The sequence below is a fragment of the Anomalospiza imberbis genome, chromosome 3, assembly GCF_031753505.1.
Source record: "Anomalospiza imberbis isolate Cuckoo-Finch-1a 21T00152 chromosome 3, ASM3175350v1, whole genome shotgun sequence".
Lineage (NCBI taxonomy): Eukaryota > Metazoa > Chordata > Aves > Passeriformes > Viduidae > Anomalospiza > Anomalospiza imberbis.
Genome location: NC_089683.1, coordinates 58,908,718 through 58,936,689, shown reverse-complemented (window position 1 = coordinate 58,936,689; position 27,972 = coordinate 58,908,718). Strand labels below are relative to the sequence as shown.

Sequence of the window (27,972 nt, the reverse complement as noted above, 5' to 3'; positions counted from 1 at the left end):
ATTTGCTTTTTAAATAAAGTAATTTATTTTTAAATAAAAGTCGTCATTGACATACCCTTTCAGTGTAGACATGAAATAGGTTTTAGTTGAATTTATGGATTATACAGAATGTCTGTGGTAGTGTGACAGATAGTAAAAAGCTAAATACCTTCTGTAAAAGATGCAAATACATGCAACTATACATAGGGTATCTACAGAACTCATAGTAAGTATGTAAGAGTTATATTTTAACTTGTATCGTCAATAAAAATCTTGGCCGAGTAATTTAAAGTGAAGTTATTCCAAACTCCTAAGTTACATACATAGTGTGCCAGTGAACAGGAAAAGGAGAGAAAAGTTTGGGCAGCTCTTCACAGTCAGCTACTGCAACAATTTAGCCCATCTGTCTTCCAAGGCAATCGTGCAGAGCTGTGCAGTGTGTTTGGGGTTATATTCTTTACAGTCTGTGGCTTTCTTAAAGAAACTCCAACGAAGGCATGCAACAGCAGTTGTGCCACTGATCTGGTTCTTGGATTCTGACTTCCAGCTGTATTTTCATGAGCTGTATTTGAGTGAAATATTTTTGCACATTGTTTTCCTACAAATAACTTGAATTTGCATACACTCTTATCAGTAAATGGCTGTTGACATTCCTATTTTTTAAATTTTGAAAATAAATAATAAAAAAATAAAAAGGTCAACTTTCACATTTTTAGGCTACATTTTTCTTAAAGCTTCCTCTAGCTTTAATGAGGGGGGAAAAAGTTAAGAACTTTTTACCATGGAATGGTTTTTAGGCTATATTTAGAAGGAAAATGTATATTGAAATTTTGTAATATTCAAACTTTTATGATGAAACTTTAATATTTTCAGTAAAATAGAAAATGTGTGTTTTGCAAGCTGTGTGCAGGGCGTATATTAGCGCTGGTTTCAGTTACTTGAAAGGAGCAGAAACTTGTATATTGGAAGTTGATGTTGTTAGGCCTTGTATAATGGCCTTCTTACTTGTAACAAAAAATAGGTGCTTTGTTTGCAATCCTAGACATAGAAAAATCAGTCATAATCTGTCTCTGTTTAATACACCTATAAAGTAAAATTACTGACTCTGAGGGAGCTGAGTCACATTTGTTGTTGATTCTTTAGCTCGATAGGAAATCATTGCCACAGCAAACATGAATTTCCTATAAGAGGTGGAGATTGCTGTTATAAAAAAGCAAGATCAATAAAGCAGTCAAGCACTGGTGACTGTGTGTATGTCCACATTTCACTGCTTTTAATCATTCTGGTCTAGGGACTAAACTATGAACATCTATGCACTCAGTTATCTAAATATTTAGATTTCTGATGTAATCATCATTCCATAATATTTCATAGAAATTTCATCCTGTTGATGTTCCTTTTCTTTCTCTTCTCACTATGATGAGATTCTTGTACAGCTGGTGAATAAAGCTGTACTTTCTTTTACCTCTTGATGTCCCCTCTGTTGCAAATGCATTTGTTTGACTTTTCATGCATGGTCTAAGAGAGAACCATGTTTGAATTTATGTGCACAACTTGATCCTCTAAAACGAGAACTTTTTTAAATGACCCTCCTATATATTGAATAAGTTCCATTTTTATTTTAGCAAGAATATGGGCAGCTTCATTATATTAAACTGTTTATTCTCTCTAATTGATTTGGTTAATTTTAGTATTAAAAGCATGGAAATGGTGAAAAACAAGTGGGAACATTTTGGCAATAATTTTGAAGCTCTGTCCAACTGGATAGCTGAACAAGAAAAAGAACTGGAAACTTTGGAAACATCATCATCTCCTTTGGACATACAGATCAGCCAAATCAAGGTGATTAGTTCTTGTTACATTTAGTATTAAAAGCCCATTTAGCTGTTATTTTGGTAGAGGCCAAATGAGAAAACAGACATTTTACATGTTTCAAAAATACCATGATGAAATGATGGCACATTTTATACATGAATATACCAAGCATTAAGGTCTTATATAAACTGAAGGAAAATTCTTACAGGCTGCCTTCTCTTTTAGTGTCTAGTTTACATATATGAAGTCTTTGTGTGTATGGTTAAAAACATAATTTATACACTTCTTATTTTTTGAGTAATCTCAACAAAATAGCTACATAAATACAAGTTGGGTGGGTTGTTTTTTTTTTAACATACAACAGCTAGTGGCTATAGAACTTGATTTTAATCTTACAAGCTAAAGTTATAACTTGATTTATGTATCTTTTATGCTGAATTAATAAAGAAACTATTGCTCTTGGCAGCTTGAAAACCTGCATAACATTTACTGTGATTGTATTTGCACTGTCTTCGGTTCTATGTACATTCCTGTAGTACATTCTATGTACATTCCACAGTGGTTTAGTTTCAAATTGCTGAGCTGCTTATTGTCTCCAAGCATTTAATTTCAAGGGCTGAATTTGTATCCTTCCACAAATGGAAATGTACCTTTTCTGGAATGACATGTTTCTAAGGGTACAGAGTTTTTCAATAGGCAGTGCACATTGCCATTTTCTTTTTTCTGTGACCTACTTGTTCTTCAGGAGGTGCACAGGTGTGCAGCTGCTTGCAGACCAGCTTGACACCATTTCCAAAGGATCCTATTAGGCACTTGTTTCATGTCACAGAAACAGTTTATCAACAGATTGTCCTGTTCTTAATTTGTTCACAACTTTACAAAGACTAAATAAATAAAATATCTTGACTTCATCATTGAATAACAAAACAATGTTTGAATTCTTGCTTAATCACCACAGCAATTCAAAAACAGATTCCTTATGAAATAATATGTATGCACTTATTCCACTGGCATATATTATAGTGTTGTCCTGCTTTTCAATAATTAGTGGACATGATTCCAGTGTTTAAGACAGAAAATAAGTGCATCAAATGATGCTAATATTGCATTGCAGTGTGCCAGTTCTTGTCTCTATAAATGAAGCCTTCTTAAGTCCTACTAGCCTATTCCAACCAAGTCCCCAGAAAGGTTGTTCCTTACTGTAGATGTAGATAAGCAGTGATTTTTACACTGCATTGAAAGTTTCTGAAAATTCCATCATAATTCTTACACATTTAAGCACCATGGTCAGCAGATGATGTTTATGAACACCTGAATGAACAGACATAATCCAGAAAATCCTCCACATAAGGCACAGGGAACATCATTGTTCCTCAGGTGAACTAATGAGCTTTATGAGCTGTGATATGTGAAATGTGTCATCTCACCTCCAATGCATGGACATAGCCAGAGATCTGCTTCAGCAGCATTGCTTTGTGCCTGATTTTGAAGAGTTTGTTATATTTTGTTGTAAGTTTCCTGATGAGCTACACTGTGTCACAACACTGATCATCATACTTAGTATATAATTTCTACTACACCACACTGAACATTTCAACACAGGGCAAATGACAAAAAAAAAAAAAAAAAAAAGTGTGCTCCTTGACACCTCTGGCTGACCAGATAAAAAGCCTGGGGTCAGCTGAATGTAATTATCCTACATGGTAGTGGTGATATTCTGCTTTTGGTGACAATGATTGCAAAGCCCCAGTGACTTCAGCAGAGCCAGATTTTCACCTACACATTTCTCTGAAATTCCTGGTGGAACAGAATGACAGTTATCACAAGTAGTTACCATTGGTGGCAGACTCAGTGCGAGTTTGAAAGCCTCAATTATCCACCTTCTTTTATGTAACTGAGTGAATTTAACAGAATAGCGTAGGAGTGAGAAAGCACTGCCTCATTTGTATCTGCTGCATTGTTAGATAATTTCAGCTTCAGGGCTGCAAATCTAGTATTTTTCCTCAGCAACATGTTCTCATGCAAAAAAAGATATTTTATAATCCAAATTAATTCAGAATATATTGCATAAAGAGAAACTATAAATTCTTATAGCACCACATTTTTTTCTGACAGTCACCCTGCTAATTTTTGACTGAAAGTTGCAGTAAGCCACTCCTGAGCTTTATAATGTCATTATAAAAAAAAAAAAAAAAAGCATATTTTTATCATTATTGTATTAGAAGCTGGGCACTACCTATGCTTTGAGAGTGCATTTTCAAGAAAGTTTTTGGTTGCTTTCATGTATATACATATCCTAAAGTTTTGGGTTTTTTTTTTTATCTGAGAATGCTATTGCCTATTTCAATTTTAAAGAACTCACTTGGATCTTTTAAATCTCTCCCAATGGGTGTTTTCCATTGTTTTGAGAGCTCCATGGACATGATACATCAGCAGTAATTAAAAAAATAAAAACCTGTTGTGAAAAAAAGCTTAATTGGTGCAAAAAGTTAATTGGTGACAACTAAATAAACAGCCACTGAATGAGAAACACTATATGTTTCTTTTTGGATTATGTAGCTGCCAGGTTTGCCTCTAATTCGTAATAAGACAAGTACAAAAAATTAGGAGACAGTTGCTGTCATGCAGCTGCTGAAATGTAAAGCCAGTGCAAGTTTGTCTTTATGCATTTACTAATTGAGGTACCAGACAGATAAAAAAGTGCCAAAAACCACTATTCTCCTTGTTTCATGATTTTCTACTTATACTGCAATGTGGTTCTTTGTTTAATCTTCTGCCTAAGGGCACACTCACCCTAACTTATGACCTAATTAAATTTATGCTTTATTATACCGTAGTATTTTAAATTAGAAAAGGAAAACCATCTCTCTGTTTTTTAATCATGGAATGTTTTATTTGGTAAGTGCTTGAAAACCTATTAAACATAACTAACTAACTGTTAGGGTTCAGCTCCTTGACATTACTTTTTCAGTGACACAGTCATGTTTTCCATCTTCTGTTTATTTTTAATCTTAAAGAGAATTGTGTACTACTTTCCTGTGACAGGAGAGATGCTAAAATATGAACCATCATGTCTTCTTGAAAATGTGCACCTCAGCCAATTCTAATTGCTCTTCATACACACTGGTTCTAGGGTAGCCTGTATTTTAAACCTTTGCCAGAGATAGTTTCAAAAAGAAAAAGGGTATTTACAGGTCATATTAAAGAATCTGGTAACAGGTTATTTCAAGCGGTCAATGAACTCTCCTCTTATGTAATTTTTTGATGGTGGATGTTTATGGCATGGAGAAAAAAGGAATTGGAAAATAATTGTTCTAATAATTAAAAACTTATTTTGAATCTTTTTCACTATTGCTTTACATTTTAGGTTATTAATAAAGAGACAGATGGTAAAATAACTGGAATCGCAAAACTAGAAGAGGAAGCCAAGTCTTTTTCCCAGTTTGTTACCTCTGGAGAACGTGCACATATTAAAGCCAAACTGACTCAGGTCAAAAGGTATTGGGAAGAACTTAGAGATCATGCACAGAGACTGGAAGGAACAATCATGGGAAATGCATCAGCACTGCAGAAATATGAAGAAAGTCTTAAACAGGTAGACTATGAAAAATCTAATGGGTTGTTTGCAGCAATTCATAGAATTACTCTGTATTTTTCTAAAATTGACTATAAAATGCATATTATAACAGGATAGACTAAGATAAATAAAGGGGATTTGTAAGGTAATTGCTAGATCTAGATACATAAATTTGTGTTTTGAATTACCTAAAAGGCAGCCTCAGAAAGACAGTAAAATATAAACACTCAAAAATTATGTTGTCTTCTAGAAAACCTATGTGATTCTCCTGGATATTGCACTATTGAACCACATCCATACTTCTTATAAACACTTTTAACTTTATTCTTTGGTTGACAGAAGGTTCTAAAGAAAATAATTTAAATATTATTATTGCCCCAGCTGGGAGGAACTGAGCATGTTAGCATCTTTTTACTTCAAAAGGCACTCAGCGCTACAAAGGCTTAGGATATAAAATTATCTTAGCAGCAAACATTTAAAAGATGTTATTTAAAGAATCATTTATGTAATTCCTGCTGGTTTTAGCTTCTGGTTTGCCTTTGTTTTTTTATAGGTGCAGCAGTCAGTGTCTGAATTTGAAGCTAAGCTAGCTGAGCCTCTCACATCGTGCTCTTCAGCAGCAGCAACATACGCAGCCCTTCAGGATTGCACGGTGAGCATGTAGCCAGCTGTTCCAAGCCCTGAGCCCAGGGACATGGTGTCACACTGGCCTCCTTACAGAAATGCCAGTAACCCCCAGACCAGGGGCTGCCTGATGCCACACAGATCAGGGCAAAGGCAGAAGGAGGCAGGCACTGCCTGTCTGGGTGGGCAGCCTCAGAGAAGGCTTACGTACTTCCTCAACTATTTCTTGTCACCATTTCAGACAGGATTAGAAAGTTTCTTCCTGAATTTATGGGGAAAGAAAGCCTAAAAGTACCACTTAGTCCTTCCTTCAGGTTATTGGTTTTAACTTTATGCATCTAAAACGTTATGAAAAACAAGAGCTAAGAAACAAGTCTATTGGACATTTTTCCTCTAAGGTTTTCATGAAACTTGGGTTTTGGGATAGTAATCTGTGATTAAAGAAAATACATCATTGGAAGTAATTTTTCTTGGGCATTGAAGAGACTGGACAGAGTTTCAACTTGGAAACTTTTATCTGTGCTGCTAGGAATCCATAGGTATTTGGATATTTGGTTCAGTCCATTACAAAAGGAAAACAAGTATTGGATTGGTATTCAAACTACAAATAATCCCATTTCAGGGAATTTGGTGTAGTATTTTTGTTTGTAATTCTGATATGTTTTTTCAACAATAAGTATAGCCTTTCTTTCTAAGAAAATATAACAAACAATTTTAGTCATATTGGTCTTGCAGTAAAATGCATACAATGTCTTCTGAACTTAGTGATTCATAACTGCTTGCAAAGGCTGTTTTCAAGGGGGACCGGACCTTTCTGCTTCAAAGAAGCTTGATACTAGTTGAGGAAAAATATTTTACATATGGGGAATTTATTTAGACATCATTTGTAATCACCATTTTTGTTGACTTCTAAACATTATGAATATGCTGAATATGCTGTTATAAGGTCTTATTTTCTTTAGGGGATCATGATGATTAAATACCTTGATGTGAAATTATCAGCAGCTTGTTCCTGTATAATTAACATTTCCTCCTAGATATGATTTCTTGTAATTATAACAATTACTATTGTTGTTACTATTGCACACCTGTGAGCTGGAACTGTCATGATCTTAAATTGGTTTAATTTTGTGCTTTTCTAACCCACTGTACTACATTTCAATAATTTTCATATGGACAAGTTTCCCAGCTTTCTAGAAACAGCAACACTGGAAAATGTTGTTCACATTAGATGTCATTTCTATGAAAAGGATCTTTAGCTAATGCTGAGAGAAGTTCCAAGTAACTCTTCCCTGCTTCTCCCATGTCTTGACGTTGGCTGTAAGTCTAGCAATCCTCACCTGTTGGAGTGTGATTTTGAGTTTACTCTATATAAATTAGAGCAACTCATAGACAGACATAAGGGAATCTCAAGTTTTTCCTGAATTTGGAGCTTTGTCCTACATGGATGACACTGTGTCACATGCCCATTCAGGAGATCTGACTCTTTTGCAGTTTTTTCCCTTTAGCACTGTTCCTAGGGAAGTCTTTAGCCACTACAATCTAGTTCATTGGTATGCTGGGAACATGTGCCCCTAGGGTGGACCTGAGCAATATCTGAGCTATGAAGTGACTTCATGATCTGATGGATGTAGCATTACTTCAAACTTATGAGTAGAACTAGAGATTTTTTCCCACCATTGTTACCATAACTCTGTTGTTTATGTATGTGACTTCTATTTCTTTTATTTGTTCACTAGGACCTTTGTCATACTGTGGAAAAGCTGAGCAACCCTCTGGCCTCTCTCTCAGCTGGTGCCCGAAAGGTGGCCAACAAAGAAAAAGTTGCTCAAAAGGTCACAGCATTACAGCACAAATATGAAAAAGTGCTGGAAAGTGCTAAGGAGAAACAGAGCTTATTAGAAAATCTTCTGGCTCAGTGGCAGAAGTGAGTAAATTCCCACAGCTGTTGTGATGGACACAGAGACCTTCCTGGGCTCAGTGTATGAGACTGAGAGGATGACTTGGTAACTCCAGGTTGTGATTTTGCTAGGCAGGAGAAGGAGCTGTCTGCCTTCCTGGCCTGGTTGGAGGGGTGCGAAGCTGCAGGCAGGCCTGCAGAGCAGTATGTTTCTGCTGACAGAATTAAGCTGGAAGGTGAATTGCAGGCACTGCAGGTATGTTTCAATTGAAATATTGTCCTTCTGCATTTTCTGGTTTATTTCTGTGTCTTTTAAAGGAAGGAATTGCTCAATTATAGCCTGACAAGTCAAATTGATACGGGGCTTTGAAAATCTCCTAGGAGGTAATACATTATCACTTGCTATTTCTCAATGACTTTACTATTACTTTTAATTATAATATGCCAGCTAAAGAAAAAAGAAAAAAGGTGCCTTGGTATATCCTATTATCTATCAAGGAAGGCCATCAGTCTGCTTGTTAGAAGATCCTTTCTCTAGGGAAATGCCTTTATTAGGCAATACTTCTTTTCTTTTTTTTTGCATGTGAGGAAAGGTTCTCAGATGAAAAAATGCTCGAAGGTTTTGAAATCACAATGGAAGTATGGTTCTGATTTTTTTTTTTAAACAGAAAACTTTCATCCTATTCTAAATTATGCCTTCCCTTTGAATTTTTGCCATTTGTTTTTAGATTAATATGAATCAATTGGCCAAATGTAACATCTTTTTTACTTTCCTTGAAGCAAAGTAGAAAAGGAAAATTAATTGAGGGGTTATTTTTTTTGTTGTTGTTGTTGTTGAGTGTTTTTTTGGGGGGGGATTAGTTTGCTGTTTGGTTGCTTGTTATTGGGGTTTTTTGGTTTTTTTGGGGGGTTATGTTTGTTTGGTTTTGTTTTTAAATGTTTTGCTTTGTTTGAGTCAGTTTGCAACATTTCCTCACAGTTCTCTTCCTGCACACCAAATCCATTGCAAAATGTGGTGTCAGTTTTAGCCACTGCCATGATAAAATAAAGCTGTATGGAAAAGTCACACTTTGTCCTGAAGGAGAGAAAAATCCTAACTTAGATGAATCCCTACTGAATTTAGCTGTCTGAGCGGTGTTGAGTACCTGCTTGTCCTAATAGGCATCAGTTACTCCAAGGATTTGCCTCTGCTCACTCACTTGACTCAAAGTACTGTACTGGAAATCTGTAGCTGTTTTTTTATTAGGTTTTGTTACTTTGCATAATGTGGTGCCATGCTTAAACTAAAAGCTTTTCGTTCCATTGTTATCCCAGGATTTGCGAGCAGATATTGAGTCCCATACTTCTGTCTATGAGAGTCTTTTACAGTTAAATGAGTCGCTGTTTCCAACAGCTTCAAAGCAGAGTGTGAAAACAATAAAAGAAAAATTTGAAGAGCTGGATGAAAGGTGGAAAGCTTTACCACAAATTGTTGATAAAAGGTTTGTTCTTCGGAGTGTTTTCTACTTGTTAAAGTAATCAATATCCAGATGAGGAAGCCCAATCCTAAATCGTGTTTTTTACAGTATTACCATTAGGAAGATGAAGGACATACCAATCCCTGAACTCCCAGGAATGGGGGTGGAGAATCCCTTACATTTATGATGCCATCTTTTTGACATACACTCCCCCTATTTTTTTTTTTTTTTTTTGCTAGAAGTCTGTTTGAAGGAGTGTGAGACAGGAAATGAAGGCAATGTTGCATTTCCTCAGTTCCAACTTCCCAAATAAATTCCAAAATCTCCAATAATCTGTTCTTGATTGTTTCAGTTATATGCTTTATTTTGTGCAAAGCCACACTATTGTAGTTTTATATTCACTTGGAAATTCTAATTTGCCATAAATACTATAAATGCTCAGTTGTTGGGCTGCTGGCTCATGTTAAGTTCAGAAAAACTGTCTCCTTTATTTCAAACTGTATGTTATCATATATTTAGATTTCAGTTCTTTCCATGATGAACACACATATTTTGCCATGTGTAATGTAGCTTAAATAATAGATCCTGATCAATGCCATAATCTTCTAGAGGCTTTGTCAGTATGATTGTTTTACAATATAATGATCTTCTACATGTTGACAATTAGGTAGAGAAATTTGTAAGGGAAATGGGAAGGTAATTGACAAGGTCTTTTCTAAGGTTAAGGTTTAGGCTTGCTACTTAGGTGCTTAATTCTGCTGAGTACTCCTCTGGACAGATTCTTCTTTTGAATTGTGTTCTTCTGGTCAGACTTTACCCGTTCCTACTTCAGTGGAAGTTGAATATGAAGTTCCTCACCCCAGACCTAAATTCATGAGACTCTTACCTTAATTCAGTGTTTCAGATGATAGGCAAGATTCGCTATGACTGAAAATCAAAGTTTAGCTTCCACCAATAACATTGTCTTTGCTGGGATTACACTCATAAAATTTGAAAAACATACGTTGGTTTTTTGGGGTACCTCTAACTGTTGACATAAGTAAAAGAGTGGGAACAGGAAAGATCCAAAGGTGTTTTCAAATGTTATGTTATTCCCCAGAATTAAAAAAATCAATATGGCAGACTAAAGTAACATTTCCTACTTTCCTTGCATCTGACATTGATTTTAATGCTGGCCAGTCAGCTGTGTGTTTGATTTTGGGAAGTGCTTAAATTGCATCAAGTGCTTTCATATTTACATCTGACATTCTGTAGGATCAACTTCCTTCAATCACTTGTTGCTGAGCATGGGCAGTTTGATGAGCTCCTGCTCAGGTTTTCAGACTGGATTAAGCAATTTATTGCTGAACTACAAGCCACTTCAGAGATAAACACAGCTGATCAACAACTAGCTGCATCTCACAATAAGGTAAACTTCTGGATGTAAATAACAAAGACGGAGAAATTGTACAGTGCATTTGGCTATATACTCATCTAGAACTAGCAAGTAATTTATTTGTGTGAAAACCAATATGCTGTTGCAGTCATATATAGACTTGTTATTTGACTGTTTTAAAGCAAAATTGTAACCCTGAATTCTTCCTACTGAAAACTCCTCAGTAGTACTTGTTTCACTCGTAAATTCAGTACTAGAATGTTTACTGAGCTCTTGATTTGAAGAAGAAACTCAGCTCTGTTTTCTTTCTTTCCCATAGAACCACTCATTGGAAGTTGAAAGTAAGAAAAAGGAGTTGCAAAGTCTGAAGGAGCATGTAGAGAATTTGAGTTCTTTCAGCAGCCCAGACGACCAGCAGACATTGCAGGGAAAGATTGAAGATTGCTTTCAGATCTTCCAGGAGGCAAGTCAAATAACTAGCCAAAGACAGGATGCCCTGGATCAGTTGCGGATATTCCTGGAGCTCCATAGTGCTGTATCAGGAGTGCTCCATCAGCTGAGGCAGACAGTGGAGAAAACAGGAAATATGGATAAAGCTAAATCTGAATTACTGGAGAAGGAACTCAATGGTGTTATTAAGGATCTTAACAAGTTGGAATCTGATGCTATCAGTTTGGATGGTTCCCTTACTAAGGCTCAATATCATCTGAAACACAGCATTTCTGGGCAGAGGGCCTCCTGCAGGGCTATGGTGGATAACCTGGGTGTGGAACTGGATGCAGTTCAAAACCTGCTGGGAACCAAACAAAGTGAGGCAGAAGCTCTTGGAGCCTTGCAAAGATCTTTCATGGAGCGTAAAGAACAGTTACTGAAGAGCATTGAAGATACCGAGGAAAGGGCTGACAAGGAGGGCCTGAAGGAGACAACACTACAAGCCCTCCAGCAAAGGTAAAAACATTGGCACTTTCACACTTGATTGCAATCTCTAGACCTTTTATGATTCATTGGAGGCAAGTGTGTGTCTTCTTCCTGGGTACTTTATTTCCTGCCAAGCTTATGTATCTACTTAATAAAATTTTGGAAATAAGTGAACTATTTGGATGCACAAAACACTGCTAATCTTTTATATTGAAAGAACAGTCATGAAAGTCTACATCTCAAAAATGTATTTTGTCCAAATGAATCTAAGATCCAAACAGCTATTAGAAATTCCATATAACATAATTATCTCTACCTTGCAGAACTGAAGTTGTACATGGGATGGTGGAATTAAAAACACTTATTGTAATAAAGTATTAATCTAAATATCTGAATATATTATCAGGTGACTGTTTGAAGTGAAGTTACATATGTATGATTTTATAGCATTATATGTATCAGAAAAATCACATTCTGAGCCTAGTTCTAGCAGAAAAAAAAAAAAAACAAAACAAATTCCTATATTGTAGGAAATATTAGAAAAGGGAAGTTTTATACACAGTAACACTAAGAACAACTGTTTCATTCTTTCTTTCTCCTCCCTCTTACCAAAAAATAAAAGAACCCTTAAAGATGAGTAAATTTGAAACTGGTCTTTTAACTTACAGATTGAGGATCTTTAACCAGTTAGATGAAGAATTGAATTCTCATCAGCATGAACTTCAGTGGCTCATGGACAAAGCAAAACAAATCGCCCAAAAAGATATCACACTTGCTCCTGAGAGTGACAAAGAGATAAATCGCTTAGAATCTCTGTGGAAGGACACCAAGAAAGCTATACATGAAAAGTAAGTAGATCTTTAGCTTAAGCTAAGAAAGAAGAAGATGGGGAAAGAGACAAGTTATTACATATAGTATCTTCTTGATATATTACTTACAGTGAAAAACAGGACTTGTAGGTTAAATACTTAGTAGAAGATGGAAACACATTATTAACAAGAATATTTGTACCAGTTGTATTTATACTATTCATAAGGCCAAAGATAGGTTCTCAGTATGACAGATATACATTTTATTACATACATGCTATATTGCATATAATTGTTTTCTGAAAGATAAGAATTCTCCACTGAGTTTTTGCTATCGCTCTAGCTGGCACATATTCTCCTTCTAGCACAAATTTTCATTCCCTATTGGTTATGTGTTTCTGACAGTTCTCTATTCAGTAGTCCTAGATAATTTTTAAATTTAAGTATTTCTGTCTGCCCTAGGGGACAGGTTTATAATAATCATTACTGTGTAATCAGCTACAGTGTTTGTATATGACACATGATCAGATGATCAGTTTTATCAATGAAAGTTGATAACGAAAGAAGCTAAAGAAACCAGAGAAAGATTTATCATACCCTTTTCTTTGTCTTAACTGCCTTATGATGATCTGCCTTAAAGATGATCATCTTTAACAAAAACTAGCAATGTTTTCTCTCTCATACAGACAAAATTTTAGACCGTCCTGAACCTGCTTATTTTGTAGAGCTCTTTGGAGCATTCAGAGAAGAGCCAGCTCCTAAAACAGTTGCTCCTCTTTTGTGACAATGTCATGTTTCCCAAAATCCTTTCATTGAAAAACACTGTTTTACAAACAGAGATTGCATATATCCAAAGTGTCAGTTTTGCTTCTGTCTCTTCAGTATAAACACCAGGAAAGAATTGAATAGGTCTTTTTCCTCTGTCCATTGCCTGAGCATAAATAAGGTTTCCTAGAGAGAGGGAGGGAAAAAAAGTAGGCTTGTTTTTAGCAGAAGGCTAATTTATTCTCAGTAGAAGGGAGGTAAGTTGAATATAACATTTTAGCCCCAAAAGCATGCATCTGACAATTGGAGGAGCAGACCTTAGTATGCATTGCTTTAGTCATTATTTCTGCTTCTTTTTACCCAAAAAACACTCCATGTCAAAGAAACAAGTTGTAGGGTTTTTTTTTTTTTTAATTAACTGTGAATGGCACAATCATTATAATGTGGATTTCAGTCAAAAAGATGCTAAACTTAGGAACTGAGAAACTTGAATTCCGGTTCTAGTCTTTCTTTTGCTGAAGTCAGTTGCTTTAGTATATGATATGAGATGGCAATTCACATTCAGGTCTCTTCAAAAAGATGTTTTGTGATGGATCGATAGTGATTTGTAAACAAAAAATTTTCATATTTCCTTGGCTGCCCAATTCATGTTTAGCATTGCATCCTGGTTTTCCCATGGAGAATTGCTATGTCATGTTCTCTATCCTTCAGAAACATGACAGCAAGTGGTACTAACACAGCTTTTTCATATTACAGAAAGGAGCAGTCCTGTGTTCTGATCGATCTGATGAAGGAATATCAGAGCTTGAAGTCAACAGTAATGAAAGTCATAGACAGTGCTAACAGTGTTTCTGTGACCAAATCCATATGGAAGGATCATGAAGATGTCAGGCGAACATTATCAAAGGTAATGACGTATATTTTCCTTTCAGGAATTTTAACGATTTTTTTTTATTAAATGGATCTTTTTTTTTTTTTTTTTTTTTTTAAGATGCCCTTGATCTGTGTTTAAATCTCCTTAAATTTACTGTCAAATCTTGTCACATTGATGTTCAGAGTTTAAATTGTACTGCTTATGATGAGGAAAGAATATAGCCCTTTTTTGCATCTTGGGGCGCGGCGTCTCGTTGGTGTTTTCCTGGTCTCCGGGCAGCTCCGGCACCTGGAGCGGTACTGCCTCTCTCCGTGACCCGGGATCGCCGTGTGTTTCTGGACTCGGCTCCATGCCGATGTCTGGGCAGGGGTGCCAGCGGATTCCTCGCCACTGTGAGCGAGAGACACCAGTAAAGAGTGAAGGAACATCCGGATTCCCCACGCGTGGAAGGCTGAAGCCATGGCCACATCCAGGCCTGAAAGAGTTTGAGTGCAATAAATGATTTGACCATAGTGCATACAGATTAGTAGCTTATTGTTAGTACTGCTCTGTAGTACTTGCTGTAGAAAAAAGCATAAGATTCTTACTGTGATCTGTTCTCAGCATTGTCTTTACGATGACAATGTTTTAAATATTTCCTTATGCCTAAGGCTGCAAACTTAGTAGCCCTGAAGATTTTGTCTAGTTCCTTTCAGAAGTCATCTTTACTTTTGTTTTCCAGAATTTCTAGTAGTGACGGCATTTTTAATCCTAAATTTTATTTGCAACACCCTTTGTTTACCTTGCTATAACTCTTGAAGCGATATTCAATAATGAAGAATGGAAAGGCAAACAGAAAAATGAAATTTCCCTAACCAGAAAATATCTGGTTACCAAGTGGAAGAAATTCAAAATTTGTTACTGCCACTTGTGTGCTTTATTTATAACAGTCATCCTATATGATTATGCTCATGAGAAAACCATGTCAGTTGCTTTGTATTTTGTGGAGTAGCTAAATATTAGATATGAGAATTAACAAATTCATGGCACAGGGCTAGGGATGGGTATCTGGAGGACTGATTTTTCTTTCTTTCTTTAAGGCTTCATTAAACAAGCAAATATTTGTGTCCACAGCATGAAGCTGCCAAGAATGATCTGACTGATAAACAAAAAGACCTGGATACTTTCATTAATAAAGGAAAATATTTGTTAGCAGAACTGAAAAGAGTGCATAACTGCGACTCCACTGCACTGAAAACAGATATGAACTCCGTGGTTGACAAATGGCTAGATGTAAGAATCTGGTGTTTATATGACAAATATAGTTTTAAAGTTTGGCTAAGCTTGCAATATTTCTATTTTCTTAGGATCTAAGAGTACAATTGTTTAGTAAAATTTACTCTGAAATATAACTCAAAATCTTAGAGGGATTTGGCATCCACTGTATGCACAAAGTTGTGACATCAATTTGACAGATTTTAAATTATGTATTACAGGAGTGTATGAATGCTACTACTATACATTTGCTCACTCTGCAGTTCCAAGCATGAATTTGGGTTGGACTCACACCCAATGCATACCAGCAATACTCTATTGAAGTAAATTGGACTAATAAGTTCGGCAGTACATTACATTAAGCTAAATATGAATATGTTGAGAAAGACTCACCCTAGGAGGGAAACATAACATAAAAACTAGTTAGAGAATCACGGACTGGTTTGGGTTGAAAGGGACCTTAAAGATCTAGTTCCAACCCCTTGCCCCCAGGGCAGGGGCATCTTTCACTACACCAGGTTGCTCAAAGCCCCATCCAACCTGGCCTTCAACATTTCCATGGATGTAAATACAATGGCTCTGGACAATCAGTTCCAGTGTCTCACCACCCTCACATTAAATAATTTCTACCTAATGTTTTATATTTTCACATTTATACTTCTTTAGTACCAAATTCCTAAATTATAATAAGAAGGATAAATACAGGTTTTTTTTTTTTTAAATAAAGTTTATTTAAACATTAAACTCTTTTCCAGTAAAAAATATACAAATATTTGGAAAGAGACACATAAGATTTATGTTTGTTTTATGATCTGGGTAAGTAAATTGAAATTAGAATTCAGAACATAGAACTAAATCCAAGAAAAATATTTTACCCAGGCTTACTCATTATTTTTGATGAATTTGTCTTATAACTGCCTGTAAAACAGAACCTAAAATTAATTTGTGAATGGTATTGATATATTATTCTTTCCTAAAAGGTTTCTGAAAAAATTGATGAGAACATCGACCAACTGAGTGTAAGCATGTCTCTATGGGATGACATCCTGAAAACTGGAGATGAATTGGATGGATGGTGTAATAAGTGCATTTCTCAGCTGAATGAAGGCATCAACAACTTCAGTAACAGTCAGAGAATGGAAGTCGTCCTGAAAGATTTCCAGGTTCTTACTCATAAATCAGTGATTAAAATGTAGTGGGCCAAAAGGTCAAGTGATGTTCAGCAGAGAGAGAAGACTGTGCTGTTGTAGACCTCTGTGCCCTCTGTTCAAGTGGTGGTACCCAGCAGCTAGCTGAGAGCATTCCTGTCCTTTTTATTTGAAGTTACTGGCTTCCAACAGAAAAAAGAATGGCACATCTTACTAAATCTAAGCTCCATAGTTATTTTGGCTCCTGCAGTTATATTTGGTTCTAGACTGAATTCTGTTCCAGTAAAAACCAATGGAAATTTTAGACAGCTTCAGCTAAAGTTTAACAAAAAATTGAGTGGTTTCTAAAAACTCATACAGGAAAGTAGGTTCTTGAGACAATAAAAGAGATATCAGGTGAATCATAGATTAAGCCATATTCTACTTCATTTGGAATAACTTATGTCCTTAAGAAGATGCACAGTGAACATATTTCAAGAATTGTGGTAGAATATAAACATTGATAAATCAGTATTTTACTCAAGGTTAAGCTTTATCGAATGCCTTATGTAGCAATCCGAGCACCTAAATTCGTTGCTGTTAAAACCAATTTGGAGTAAAAGCAGACTACCCAAACCACAGGTGTACTTGATATGCAGGAGGGCCAAAATAGCAGGTGGGGTCACTGAGCGTACATTTGCAGTCACAGAATGCATAAAACCTTTTTTTAGGCGCTTTGTTTTGCAAAGACAAGAGGAAGAGCAGTTCAGAGACAGCAGGGTCCTGCCCTTTCACCAATCAAAAATAGATGAGCATGGACAGCAACAATCAGTTTACTTCTTCTGTGGCCCAAATCAGTGGTCACTTTCTTCATTGCCCACCTAATATTATATCCTCCCTAGCACAAAATGCCCCCAGCTATTCTTCTGGGCACTCAGAGCAGATGTTAAGTTTGGCACTTAATCCTTCAGTGGAACCTAACACCCCCAGTAGATACTTCCAGTCAAATAAACAATTACACGAAATTTCATCTTTATTTTCCCAGTTTTAACAAACAAAATCTTTTAGAGCATTTTAAATGCTATAATTTGGATGGTTATTTTAAAGGAGGGGAAAACTACTCTGAACTGAGTCTAATAAGGAAAAAGAGATGGGAGATTTTTAGAGCACAAAATTAGTACACAGTGTTTTCCCTCTGGTTGCTAAACTGTGTTTACATTTTCTTTCAATTTTGAAATTGATGGAGCATACTTCTGAAAGTCTAAAAGCTTCTTTTAGTTTGGTATGAAACTTTCACTACATCTCTTTTACAGTCTGAAGTCAAGAATAAAGAACTGAAATTGGAGCAACTTAGTTCCAAAATTTCAGAACTCAAAGAACTGACCCATAGTCAAGAGCCTCCTGCAGATCTCCAGGTAAAATAAAGACATTGGTAACCACAGATTGTGCTCAAATAACCAAGAAAACATTCCTTCTGAAATTTTTCTCTTTCCTACACTGCCTTTTTCTTTCAAGGTGACAGATGTAGCATTAATATTTATATGTAGCATAACTATTCTTTATTCATATTTCTCTAGGTAACTTTGATTTTTTTTTAATCAACAATATGTCATAATGTAAGTGAACATTAGGGTTGTAGAAGTATTTTTTAATAAAATAGAATAAATAGTTTATAATGTAGGTGATGAGATATGAGACTGTAGGTATTCCCCACACTGCATGACATTAAGCCACATCACACGTGAGTGCATGCACAGTTTGATTCCTTGAAAGGATTATAAGGCAGTAAAATATGTTCATTTGCTTTGTTAAAAAAAAGGTATTCTTTAGTGGACTAGAATAAAGGCCCTGAACTGGCTCTTAAAATAAAAACATAAAACAGTGAACACAAATGTGAGGCGTTGAACTTTTGGCCAGATACTTACTTCTGTGTTCTAGGGCAGTCACAAAACCAAAGTATGACTATTTTGGCAGTTTGATTTCAAACAGAATTTGGTACTTGAGATTATTAACTTAATGTCAGAATTTAAAAAAATAAGCTGACTTCTGCAACTTCCATGGGCAGGGATATATCTTGATACATATCATATTTTAATGGAAGTTAATGTAACACTCAAGCCTTGCCCACATTTTGGAACAGGCTGCCCAGGGAGGTTGTGGAGTCTCCCTTTCTGGAGAAGGAAAAAGCCCATCTGGATGTGTTTCTGTGTCACTTGTTGTAGCTGACCCTGCCTTGGCAGGGAACTTGGACTAAGGAATCTTCAGAGGTCCCTTTTAACCCAAAGGATTCTGTGAATCTGATTTATATATAGTACCACATTATGACTGATACGATTATTAGTGATATGTGCTCAGCTGACATCTAGTATAATTTTGCATATTCCTGTCTTTGAACAGGTTAAGGGGCAAGATTCTAGCTTATTTTTTGTACTGTCTTCAGTTTTCACCTGCCTTACACTGAGATTAAGCCTCAGTACTCTTAAGGCTCACTTAATTTATATTTCTTTTTATCGAGCTGTTTGAGTGTAGGTCATGTTCTGTATATATGGCAAATTAGTAAAGGGGACATATCAACTGTTTAATTTTTCAGAAATGGATAATAACTGCAATAGTTTGCAGTCTGGCTTTCTGTAAGTTAGTATCCCTTCTTTGGATTATTGTATATCTAAGACTTAATCCTGAATGGTTGTAATTTTGTAGGTATGTAAGTATCTCCAGTTAAAGCTGTAAAGAGAGCAAAGTTATCATTGTGTGTCACTTTCCTACCTTCCATTTTTTCAATAAGCATTTGCTGTAATAAACATTTTTATTGCTAAATGCCTTAATACATAACATTTTGGGTTTAGTTTATAGAATCAGATTTGAGGCAGAAGTTGGAACATGCCAAAGAAATAGCAGAGACAGCAAAAGAGACGCTAAAGGATTTCAGTACTCAGAAGATGCAGTTACAGAAGCTGATTGGTCAGATGACAGACTGGCTAACTCAAGTGGAAGAGACGCTGCTAAGCTGTGCACGTAACCTGGATCCTGAAGCTCTAAATAAACTAAAGGTCAGTGCTGAAGAAAATCAATATACTTTTCCTTATGCATTGATCTTTGGAGATTCTTTTTTCTGAGCTTTATACTTAATTTTCCTTTGATAAAAAATGCATATCTCCTGCACAGCTGCTAGAATATTAGCAAACAATACAGTGATAATTTTTAGGGAGTTGCACCAATGAACAAAAGTTCTGATTCATTAACTTTATACAAACCTTTTAGAAAATTTTAATGAATAGCATGGTCGTGTGGCAAGAACTGGTTTTGTTACATTGAACTCCTTGGTCATTACTCTAGCATGTTTGCAAGTGCATTGACTCCCTTGCAATAAGTTATGAAACTCATAGCACATCACAGTAAAAGACACTGGTCCAAATTCAATTTTAATACCAACTTCTACCTCAGAAGTCCTCCTCAGTCATCAAATAAAAAAATTCTTTTTTCTGCATCCAAGTGCTCTCTTGACTGGATGCAGTTATGCACATCATGACATGACTAACCACATGGAGGTATTTAACTGTGAGCACAGTTAATATTGATATACTAGCCAATTCCCATTTAATTTTCAGAAAATGTTTCTCTCAAGTTGTGTGTAAAGTCCCTCTCATTCAGAAGTCCTGCCAAATACCAGTGTCATATTGCATCCCACATGTAGCATCAGACTTTGCTGAAAATATCTATTTTTATTCAATATGCCTTGAAATGCATTTATTTATAATAGAGTAATAAATCATGAGAAATAGCACTTTTCACATTTCTACAATGGCTCTTTAGTTTCAAGGATTCATCTCACTTGGAAAATTCAGAAAACACAATCCCGTAACTCTTCCCTTCATTGTGTCTGGAATGACTTATAGAGTGCAGGAGGAAAGAACATATGGCAGGAGTAGAAATGCTTGAGAAGAAGACAGCTCTTTTGTTTCTTTATAAATATCGTAATTATGTTGTAACTTCATTTTCAGGAAACACAAAAGGACCTTCAGCTTCAGCAAAGCAGCATTGACTCAACCCGGGAGACCCTCAACAGCCTCTGTCGCAAATACCATTCAGTAGAGCTGGAAGCTCTCGGTGGCACTGTCACTTTGTTAATAAAGAAGTATGAAGCTGTGAATCTGCTCTGTTCCAGAACACAGGCCAGGATGCAGGAGTCCTTGGAAAAACATTTCCTCTGTGAGTCCTCAAGCTGGTTCATATGAGTGATCCGTTAGCCCGCAGCCATGAGTCATTCTGGAGTCTGCCAGAGTTTCCAGTGACATCACTTGCAATTACAACTTTATTTTCATATGGAACCTCTCAAAAAGTCCTGTAACCAAATGTTCATTGGATAACTGCTATGAAACAAAGCATTTGACATAAACAGAATTCAACTCTAACCATGTAATATGCATGAAAATGTACCTTTCTTCACTATTAGGATTCACCTCTATCACATAAATATACTTTGCTTATTTGCAATAAGGAGAGGTACATAACCAAATGGAGGTATTTGTAATGTAAAAGCACCCATCTCAAGTCTTTCCTGGGCTCCCTGGATAGTCAGTGGAGAAAAGTAAGCAACTTTTAATCTTATTTATTAAGATACTGATTTTGATTTTATCTAGAATGAAACTGGGACGTGTCATAAGCTGAAATTGACTGTCAAGGGCAGCCTAGTAAGACTGTTCAAATTTGGATGTTTACAGTGGAAATATCTAGTTCCTTATGAAATTAATCCTGCTTCCAGGGTTATTGAAGACAAATAGACTTGTTCTGTTAGCTTTTATACACTGTTCCTGAAGGATAAAAGAATTGTTTAAAACATCTGTATAATATTGTGGATAATGCTGCATCTTAAAAACTGTTCTCTTCTCTATACTTTTTTATTAAATAAGACTCTATGCAAGAATTCCAGGAATGGTTTTCTGGTGTGAAGGCTGCAGTAAAAGTATCATCTGACAGGTCTGGAGACAGCAAAGCCATAGAGGCAAAGCTACATGACTTGCAGGTATAGTGTACAAATTAAAATAAAATAACCAGTAATTAAAAATTTAGGATAGGAACCAGTAATATCTCTAAAATAACTGGTAGATGCTAACACACTTGTTGTTTTTGCTTTTAATAAGGTAATATAAGAATGGTTTGAGGCAGCAGTATGTACTGTAGAGGGAATACAGTGAAAACTGTGCTCCCTGTTCTGAGAGATCAGAATTTAATTTCTGGGAAGTGTGTGTGTAACTGTACTACTCATGCTTCTGACTATTAATATTTTTTCTTTTCTTTGTTTTTCTTTTTTCCTTCTTTCTCTTCTTTTCCTTTTCCTGTTTTTATAACACTTTAACTTATTCAACATTTCAGATTAATACTGATGTGTCAAAGATTATATGTATATACTTCTGATGAGACAGAACATAAGAAGCAGATACCTATTGTAAGCAGCCCTAATTCCTGGAATGTGTAACATCTTCAACAGATGATTAAACTTCAGAGAAAGCCATGACTACCTTGGGATCAAATAAGAAAACTGAGTGCTGTGAATTGCAGCACCACTTAATAAAATTTTATTTGAACTGTTTAGAATTTTTTCCATAGCTAAAAATGGCTTCTTGGAGAAATCTGACCCCTTCTCATGGAAATTTTGCTTATCTTAAATTATCAAATCTTATGTGTTTAAACTGTATTCTTTCAATGCACAGGGTGTGCTGGATTCTGTTAGTGAAGGACAGAAAAAATTAGATGCTGCCTGCAAGGAAGGAGAAAGTTTATATGGCTGTTTACCCAAACCAGTTGTGAGCCATATTCAGGAGCAAATAGCAAAGTCTAACCAAAACTTCCAGGAGTTTCTCAACCAGTGTCTGAATGACAAGAAGACCCTGGAAGCTTGTGCCTCACACCTGGAAAAGTGAGTAATACCAGTAGTCACAAATAGACTGCATGAAATGGTCTGGCTTTCAAAGTGCAGGGCAAAAAACAAAATTTCCAGTTGCTCTAGACCTGTTTGCTTTTTTCTTTGGAAGTATTTTTAAGAAAAAATGAAGTTCTCTGATAAAAAAAAATCAACAGGTCTTGCTCCAAAGGCATCAATTTGGTTAAAGATTGAAAGGTCAGGATCATATATACAGAAGTTCTGTGTAGCTTATGAAACTCCAAATTTAAATCCTATTTTCTGGACAGAAAATGTGTGATGAAGTTCATTTCTGCCCTTGGGTTTGTAGATAGTATACATTTTACATGCGCCTCTTCTGTTCCATTCCAAATGGACATATTTCCTAAGAAGCTAAGAAGAAAACCATATATTACTGCTTAGGGCTTGAATTTTGAGAGTTAAAATATTTTCAGATCTAACCAGATTCAAAACTGCTGCTAATTGAAAGCAGAGTTAGTGTGGCAGTAATGGGTAAAACAGCAGGATGAAAGGGTATGCCTGCATGTAAGAAAAAATTTTTCAAAGTTTGGGCCAGAACTTGTTTTGCTGAGTTCTGAGCAGTCAAGATTCCAGTTCTCTTCTGTAGGTGAAATTGAAAACACATCACTTCAGGTGTTCTGCACATAAATGTTGACCAAAAAAACCACTTTTACCCACTGTTTGTTCTTAGACTAAATCATTATGAGAATTTGAAAAAAGATTTATTTTGATCTTTTTTATTGAATTTAGTAATAAATAAAAGTACTGTCACTTTAAATTTTGGAGGCTTCTGGTCTGCCTGTAGTTCCCATGTTTTTGTTGAACATTTTTAGAGAGTTGCTGAATATTTTTAGACTAGTAGTCACCGTGGAATTATGTTTTGTGTACAACTCTTATTCTCGAAGCCTGAATTTGATACCCAGTCTTGTGGATATTAACTTCTTCCAATTTTACCCCACTTGAGAAGTATTTTTTTAAGAGAGTATTTATCTGCTCTGTAGCTTTGAAGATCAGTACAAGAAGCTTGCCCTGTGGATGCATGACATGGAAGAAAGAATAAGCACAGAAGCATTAGGAGAGAACAAACAGCTTGTTTCTGAGAAGAAAACGGAGGTGCAAAAAGTGGAGAAGTTCCTGGAAGAGTTGCTGAACTCAAGGTATATTGAAAACACATTTTCTAATACTCTCATTTTTTTTCCTCTACTAGGGCAGAACTGAAGTTAAACTGTTGGGGTAAAGTGGATTTTGGAAAGCTAGAGGAATGCTTTGGAAAATACTCTGTGAAAAGAGGCTGAATTCAGATATTTCGAGTTCTAATGAATTTCAACCAAATCTAATATTTGCTCTTGATAAATTAATAAAATATTATCACACTTTATTAATAAATGGAAACTGAAAAATGTAATTTTTAAAAATAAAATATAAAAAAATATTGCTTTCAAAAGCAATAGTGAAAATTACATTTATCATCACGTCCATTTTAAAATTTTCTTTCTGTCCTGTAACATTCAGATCCAATCAGGTTAGCAGAATCCCTTTCCCCTTACAGCTTGCCTTATAAAAGAGGTCAAAAAGCATCCACATTTGCTGTGAAATCTTTCTAAAATTCAGACTTAGCCAGCAGATGATGAAGTAATTGCCGTTTTGAGTACACAAAGTTTTTTCAAATTCTCTTTTCATTACTGGGTTGGTGAAGGTAGAACAAAAATAGTCGTCAGTTGTCCAAGTCTCACAGCATCTTAAAAAGAAGCACCCCGTCACTCCTTATTGTCTTGAGACTGATGCAAGACATTTTAGTTTGATGTAAATTCCCTGTAGTCATCAGGTAGCAGGAAGGGTGATCAAGTAGACTGAGATTAACTGAAGCTGTATAAATCCAGTTTTAATCCCTTTTACTGACCCTTGTACTGAATCTGAGTCATTGTCTAGTCCTGGATAAATAACCTTTCCGTCATGCCTTCCTACCTGTCCAATATTACAAACTTCTTAGCAGCTTTAGCAGGTACAAAAGGATTCATATAGAAGTGGAAAGTTTGACTGCTGAAAAGGAAACTAAGGTAGCTTTTAATTTAATTGTTTGACACAAAGATTTCAGTGTGATTATTCTGAGCACCAAAATTTTGCAAGAAATGGCACTGCACACAAGAAAAGATATTAATTGGTACATGCTGCTTACATTCCTTCAGTCTCTCCAAACTAATTTTTTGGTTAACTGTGAACTTTTATCGCTGGTGGAGTAGATGTTATGTCAGCTGCCTTCATAACCTCTGGCAGTGGCTGTAATACTTTCTGTTTTCTGAAACTTTTAGCTCATTCTTTTCTTTCAGGGACTCTTTTGATCAGCTCTCCCAAATGGCACAGACTTTAAATGAAGAAGGCCATGGTGCAGGGAGAGAAGTACGTCTGGCTTCCCAGCATCTCACCAATTATCAAAACATGGTCAAAAGCGTCAAGGAGAAGCTGAGGACATGTCAGCTTGCACTCCAAGAGCATCTCACTTTTGAGGAGGCATTGCAGAGTATGTGGTCATGGGTGAAAGAGGTTCAAGATAAACTGGCATCATCACAGAGCACTCTTGGAAGCAAGGCCACCCTGGAAAGACGATTGACACAAATTCAGGTAAAGAAGGATACAAATAGATGTCAAGATTAATATTGGGTGTGGGCCACTTCAGTAGGAAAGGTATATTTTTATAATTTATTTTTTCAATGGTTATGAAGAAGAGGATCAGAATTTAAGGTCATCTGGAAAAATTGGGATGGGAAGTAGAAAAGACAGGATGAGGTTTAATGGAAACAGGTGTTAGGTATTACATTTCATTAGAAATAATGAACTATGAAAATGTGTATGCAGGTCCAGAAAGCTTTCTAATAGCGGGGAGGCCTTGGAATAATTGACAGAGTCTCTCTGTCATGGCTGTGGTGTGTCTATCACAGGAGGTCTTCAAGAAGAGGTTAGATAAACATCTAATAGGAAGGTCATTAAGAGATCTGCCATGGGCTTTCCTGAGGTTTCTTCTAGCTATTACTGTGCAGTGCTTGACCTCCTCAGTATCTGCTGCAATGTGAACAGTATTTTAGGTTGACCAATGTAGTGAAAAACCTGTATAGCTGTGGGAAAAAAACTGTGTATCACTTGCTCATAGCAAGGCATGGACCCTTAGAAGAAAAGGTGCCTAGAAATTCCTACTGGATATGACTGTTAAGGATGGATGAGCTCAGAGAAGATGGTGTTCACTGTTGAAAGAATAACAGCTCTCATTTCTCATCAGGTTACATTTGATATTTTGACTTGTTTTGCCTCACAGGAGATCCTCTTACTCAAAGGTGACGGTGAGGTTAAGCTGAACATGGCCATTGGCAAAGGAGAACAAGCACTTAAAAGCAGCAATGAGGAAGGACAAAAAGTGATACAAAGTGAGCTTCAGTCACTGAAGGATGTATGGAATGACGTCATCAGTACCTCGGTGAACTGGCAGAGGTAAGAATCCCTGGAAAACACAGGTCAGACCCTGCCATCTTTGCTTACAGAGGGTGGTACCTTACAGCATGTGGAAGTACATTCATTCATTACTGGTGTGTGAAGGGAAATTTGCATTGTCAGAGAGAACCAAAATTGCCTGGAAAAAATACACAAAATTGTCTGGAAAAAAAAAAAGATGAGTTGACCCTATCAGACAAATCAAATTTCATATGATATGGTATTTCACATTGATTTAAAAATTAATAAAAGTCACACCAATTAATACAGAGAAAAATCTAGAAAGCACTTTCTGAGGTTTTAAGCCTGTACTTGGGCAGGGCCAAGAACATGTCACAGATAGCTATCTACCTTTTCCATACATAACCTAGGAAAGTTTTCTCAATTCTGTTTTTCATTATGTTTCTTTGATTAAAAAAAAAATCCTAATATCAACTCCGAATAATCTTTCTTGCATATTAAGCTGATTTCATCTCATCGTGACCTGTGTGGAAATGGAAAGTTTTTCTTATTGCCTGTGTGAGATAACTTTATACATCTGAACGTGCCCATCATCTCTGTTCTAAACAGACTTACCTTTCTCAGTTTCTCTGTGGTAATACTTTCTGGGCCTCTATCACACCTGTTTTGGTATTCAAGAGATTAAAGACTATTACCAGTTCATCTACATTTTTTCTTAAAAAAACTGAAAGTGGTGCCACTTTCTTAGCTGCATCAAAATTGCAATGGTAATCATATGTAGAAAACTATAGTGGGCTTTCTTAATGATGTCGCTCAAACTTCACCCCATTTTTGTCATAAAATATTTTTTAGATTAGGTTAGACCATGGCATTTTGAGGGAAAATCTTACCAAACCCTTGTCTATCTGTAAGTCCTGTCAAATGAGAACTACATTCCTCAACATGAATCCCGGAGAGGTATGGTGATCTACTGGGAAAAGCAAATTATAACAGAAGGGAATATTTCTTATAAATTGTAAATGAGTCTATGGATAATGCGTTTTTCTTTCAAAACTTGCCAGAATATCTCTTAATTGACAGTAATTTCATAGGCTGCTGCATATTTTATTAGTCTGATCATAAAGAACTCCAGTAATGTTCCATATTTTACTTTGCTGAACAGACACTGAAATGTGTTTTTCATTAGTCTGAGGCAGATAGATTGCTCATGTAACCTGTAATAGGGAAGCAGCAACGTTGGTTGTACAAAGGGGCCCAAAAGCCACAGGAATTCTAAAATAACTTGAATGAAAGTTGATATAGGAAATAAAAGCAAGATGGAAAATAAAGGATATTCTTAACCTATTGTGCATAGCTACAGACAGTGTAACAATTAAGGTATAAGCAGCCTTTTTTTTTTTTCTTCCAAACTGTTTAAAAGTTCTCAAGTTTTCATCTGCACCTTGTTTCTTTTAATGTAAGCTGCCTAGATTCTGTCATTAGCCAGTGGAATGACTATCTGGAAAGGAAAAACCAGCTGGAACAGTGGCTAGAGAATTTGGATCACAAAGTGGAACAGCCTTTAGAACCACAGATTGGTCTGAAGGAGAAGTTTGCTCAGCTGGACCATTTCCAGGCTATTGTTTCTGAGATAGAGGATCACTCAGGTGATTTACAGCAACTCATTGAAAAAGCTGTGGAACTATCTGAAAAAACGGGGGATGACTCTTTTGGAGATACAGCCCAAGAAGAACTAAAAACACAGTTTAATGACATCACAACTGTAGCCAAGGTAAGTAAGTAGAATGTTTAGACATTTGTATATGTAGCTAAAAACCTTTGATTTTTGTATTTTTTAGTAACTAAAGATTAACTGAGAATAATCTTGCCTCTGGTATAGTTGAGTCTAATAAAAACATTGAATATAGTTTACTAAAATTTAATGGAATGCAAAAATGGTATTGAGAGTTTAAATTGCTGTGATTATGATTTTGGAAAAGTGAAGGCCATATGTTTTGCTCTTAGTTTCTTATATGCAGCAGTATTTCTGATATTCTGACACATTTCATTTCATCTAATTATTTTCATTCATTCCTAGCATTTTTTTTTCTTTACCTAGAATGGGAAGAATAAAATGCCTCCCTGAGCAGGAAACATA

At 35.9% G+C, this 27,972-nt stretch overlaps 1 protein-coding gene across 24 annotated transcripts in view; it reads left to right on the top strand.

Annotated features, from left to right (window-relative positions):
• The window catches only part of SYNE1 (spectrin repeat containing nuclear envelope protein 1), a 289,553-nt gene that overhangs the window by 109,857 nt on the left and 151,724 nt on the right, over positions 1–27,972 (top strand). For all 24 annotated transcript variants that reach the window (XM_068184611.1, XM_068184610.1, XM_068184631.1 and 21 more), the window contains 21 exons: positions 1,671–1,821; positions 5,162–5,389; positions 5,925–6,023; positions 7,735–7,922; positions 8,028–8,151; positions 9,210–9,376; positions 10,607–10,760; positions 11,047–11,675; positions 12,314–12,493; positions 13,976–14,126; positions 15,207–15,365; positions 16,328–16,510; positions 17,788–17,889; positions 19,321–19,524; positions 20,476–20,683; positions 21,385–21,497; positions 22,186–22,391; positions 23,396–23,551; positions 24,722–25,013; positions 25,702–25,874; positions 27,297–27,606. In XM_068184611.1, coding sequence (XP_068040712.1) covers positions 1,671–1,821; positions 5,162–5,389; positions 5,925–6,023; positions 7,735–7,922; positions 8,028–8,151; positions 9,210–9,376; positions 10,607–10,760; positions 11,047–11,675; positions 12,314–12,493; positions 13,976–14,126; positions 15,207–15,365; positions 16,328–16,510; positions 17,788–17,889; positions 19,321–19,524; positions 20,476–20,683; positions 21,385–21,497; positions 22,186–22,391; positions 23,396–23,551; positions 24,722–25,013; positions 25,702–25,874; positions 27,297–27,606 — 4,177 coding nt within the window. The remainder of the gene's footprint in view (positions 1–1,670; positions 1,822–5,161; positions 5,390–5,924; positions 6,024–7,734; positions 7,923–8,027; positions 8,152–9,209; positions 9,377–10,606; positions 10,761–11,046; positions 11,676–12,313; positions 12,494–13,975; positions 14,127–15,206; positions 15,366–16,327; positions 16,511–17,787; positions 17,890–19,320; positions 19,525–20,475; positions 20,684–21,384; positions 21,498–22,185; positions 22,392–23,395; positions 23,552–24,721; positions 25,014–25,701; positions 25,875–27,296; positions 27,607–27,972) is intronic.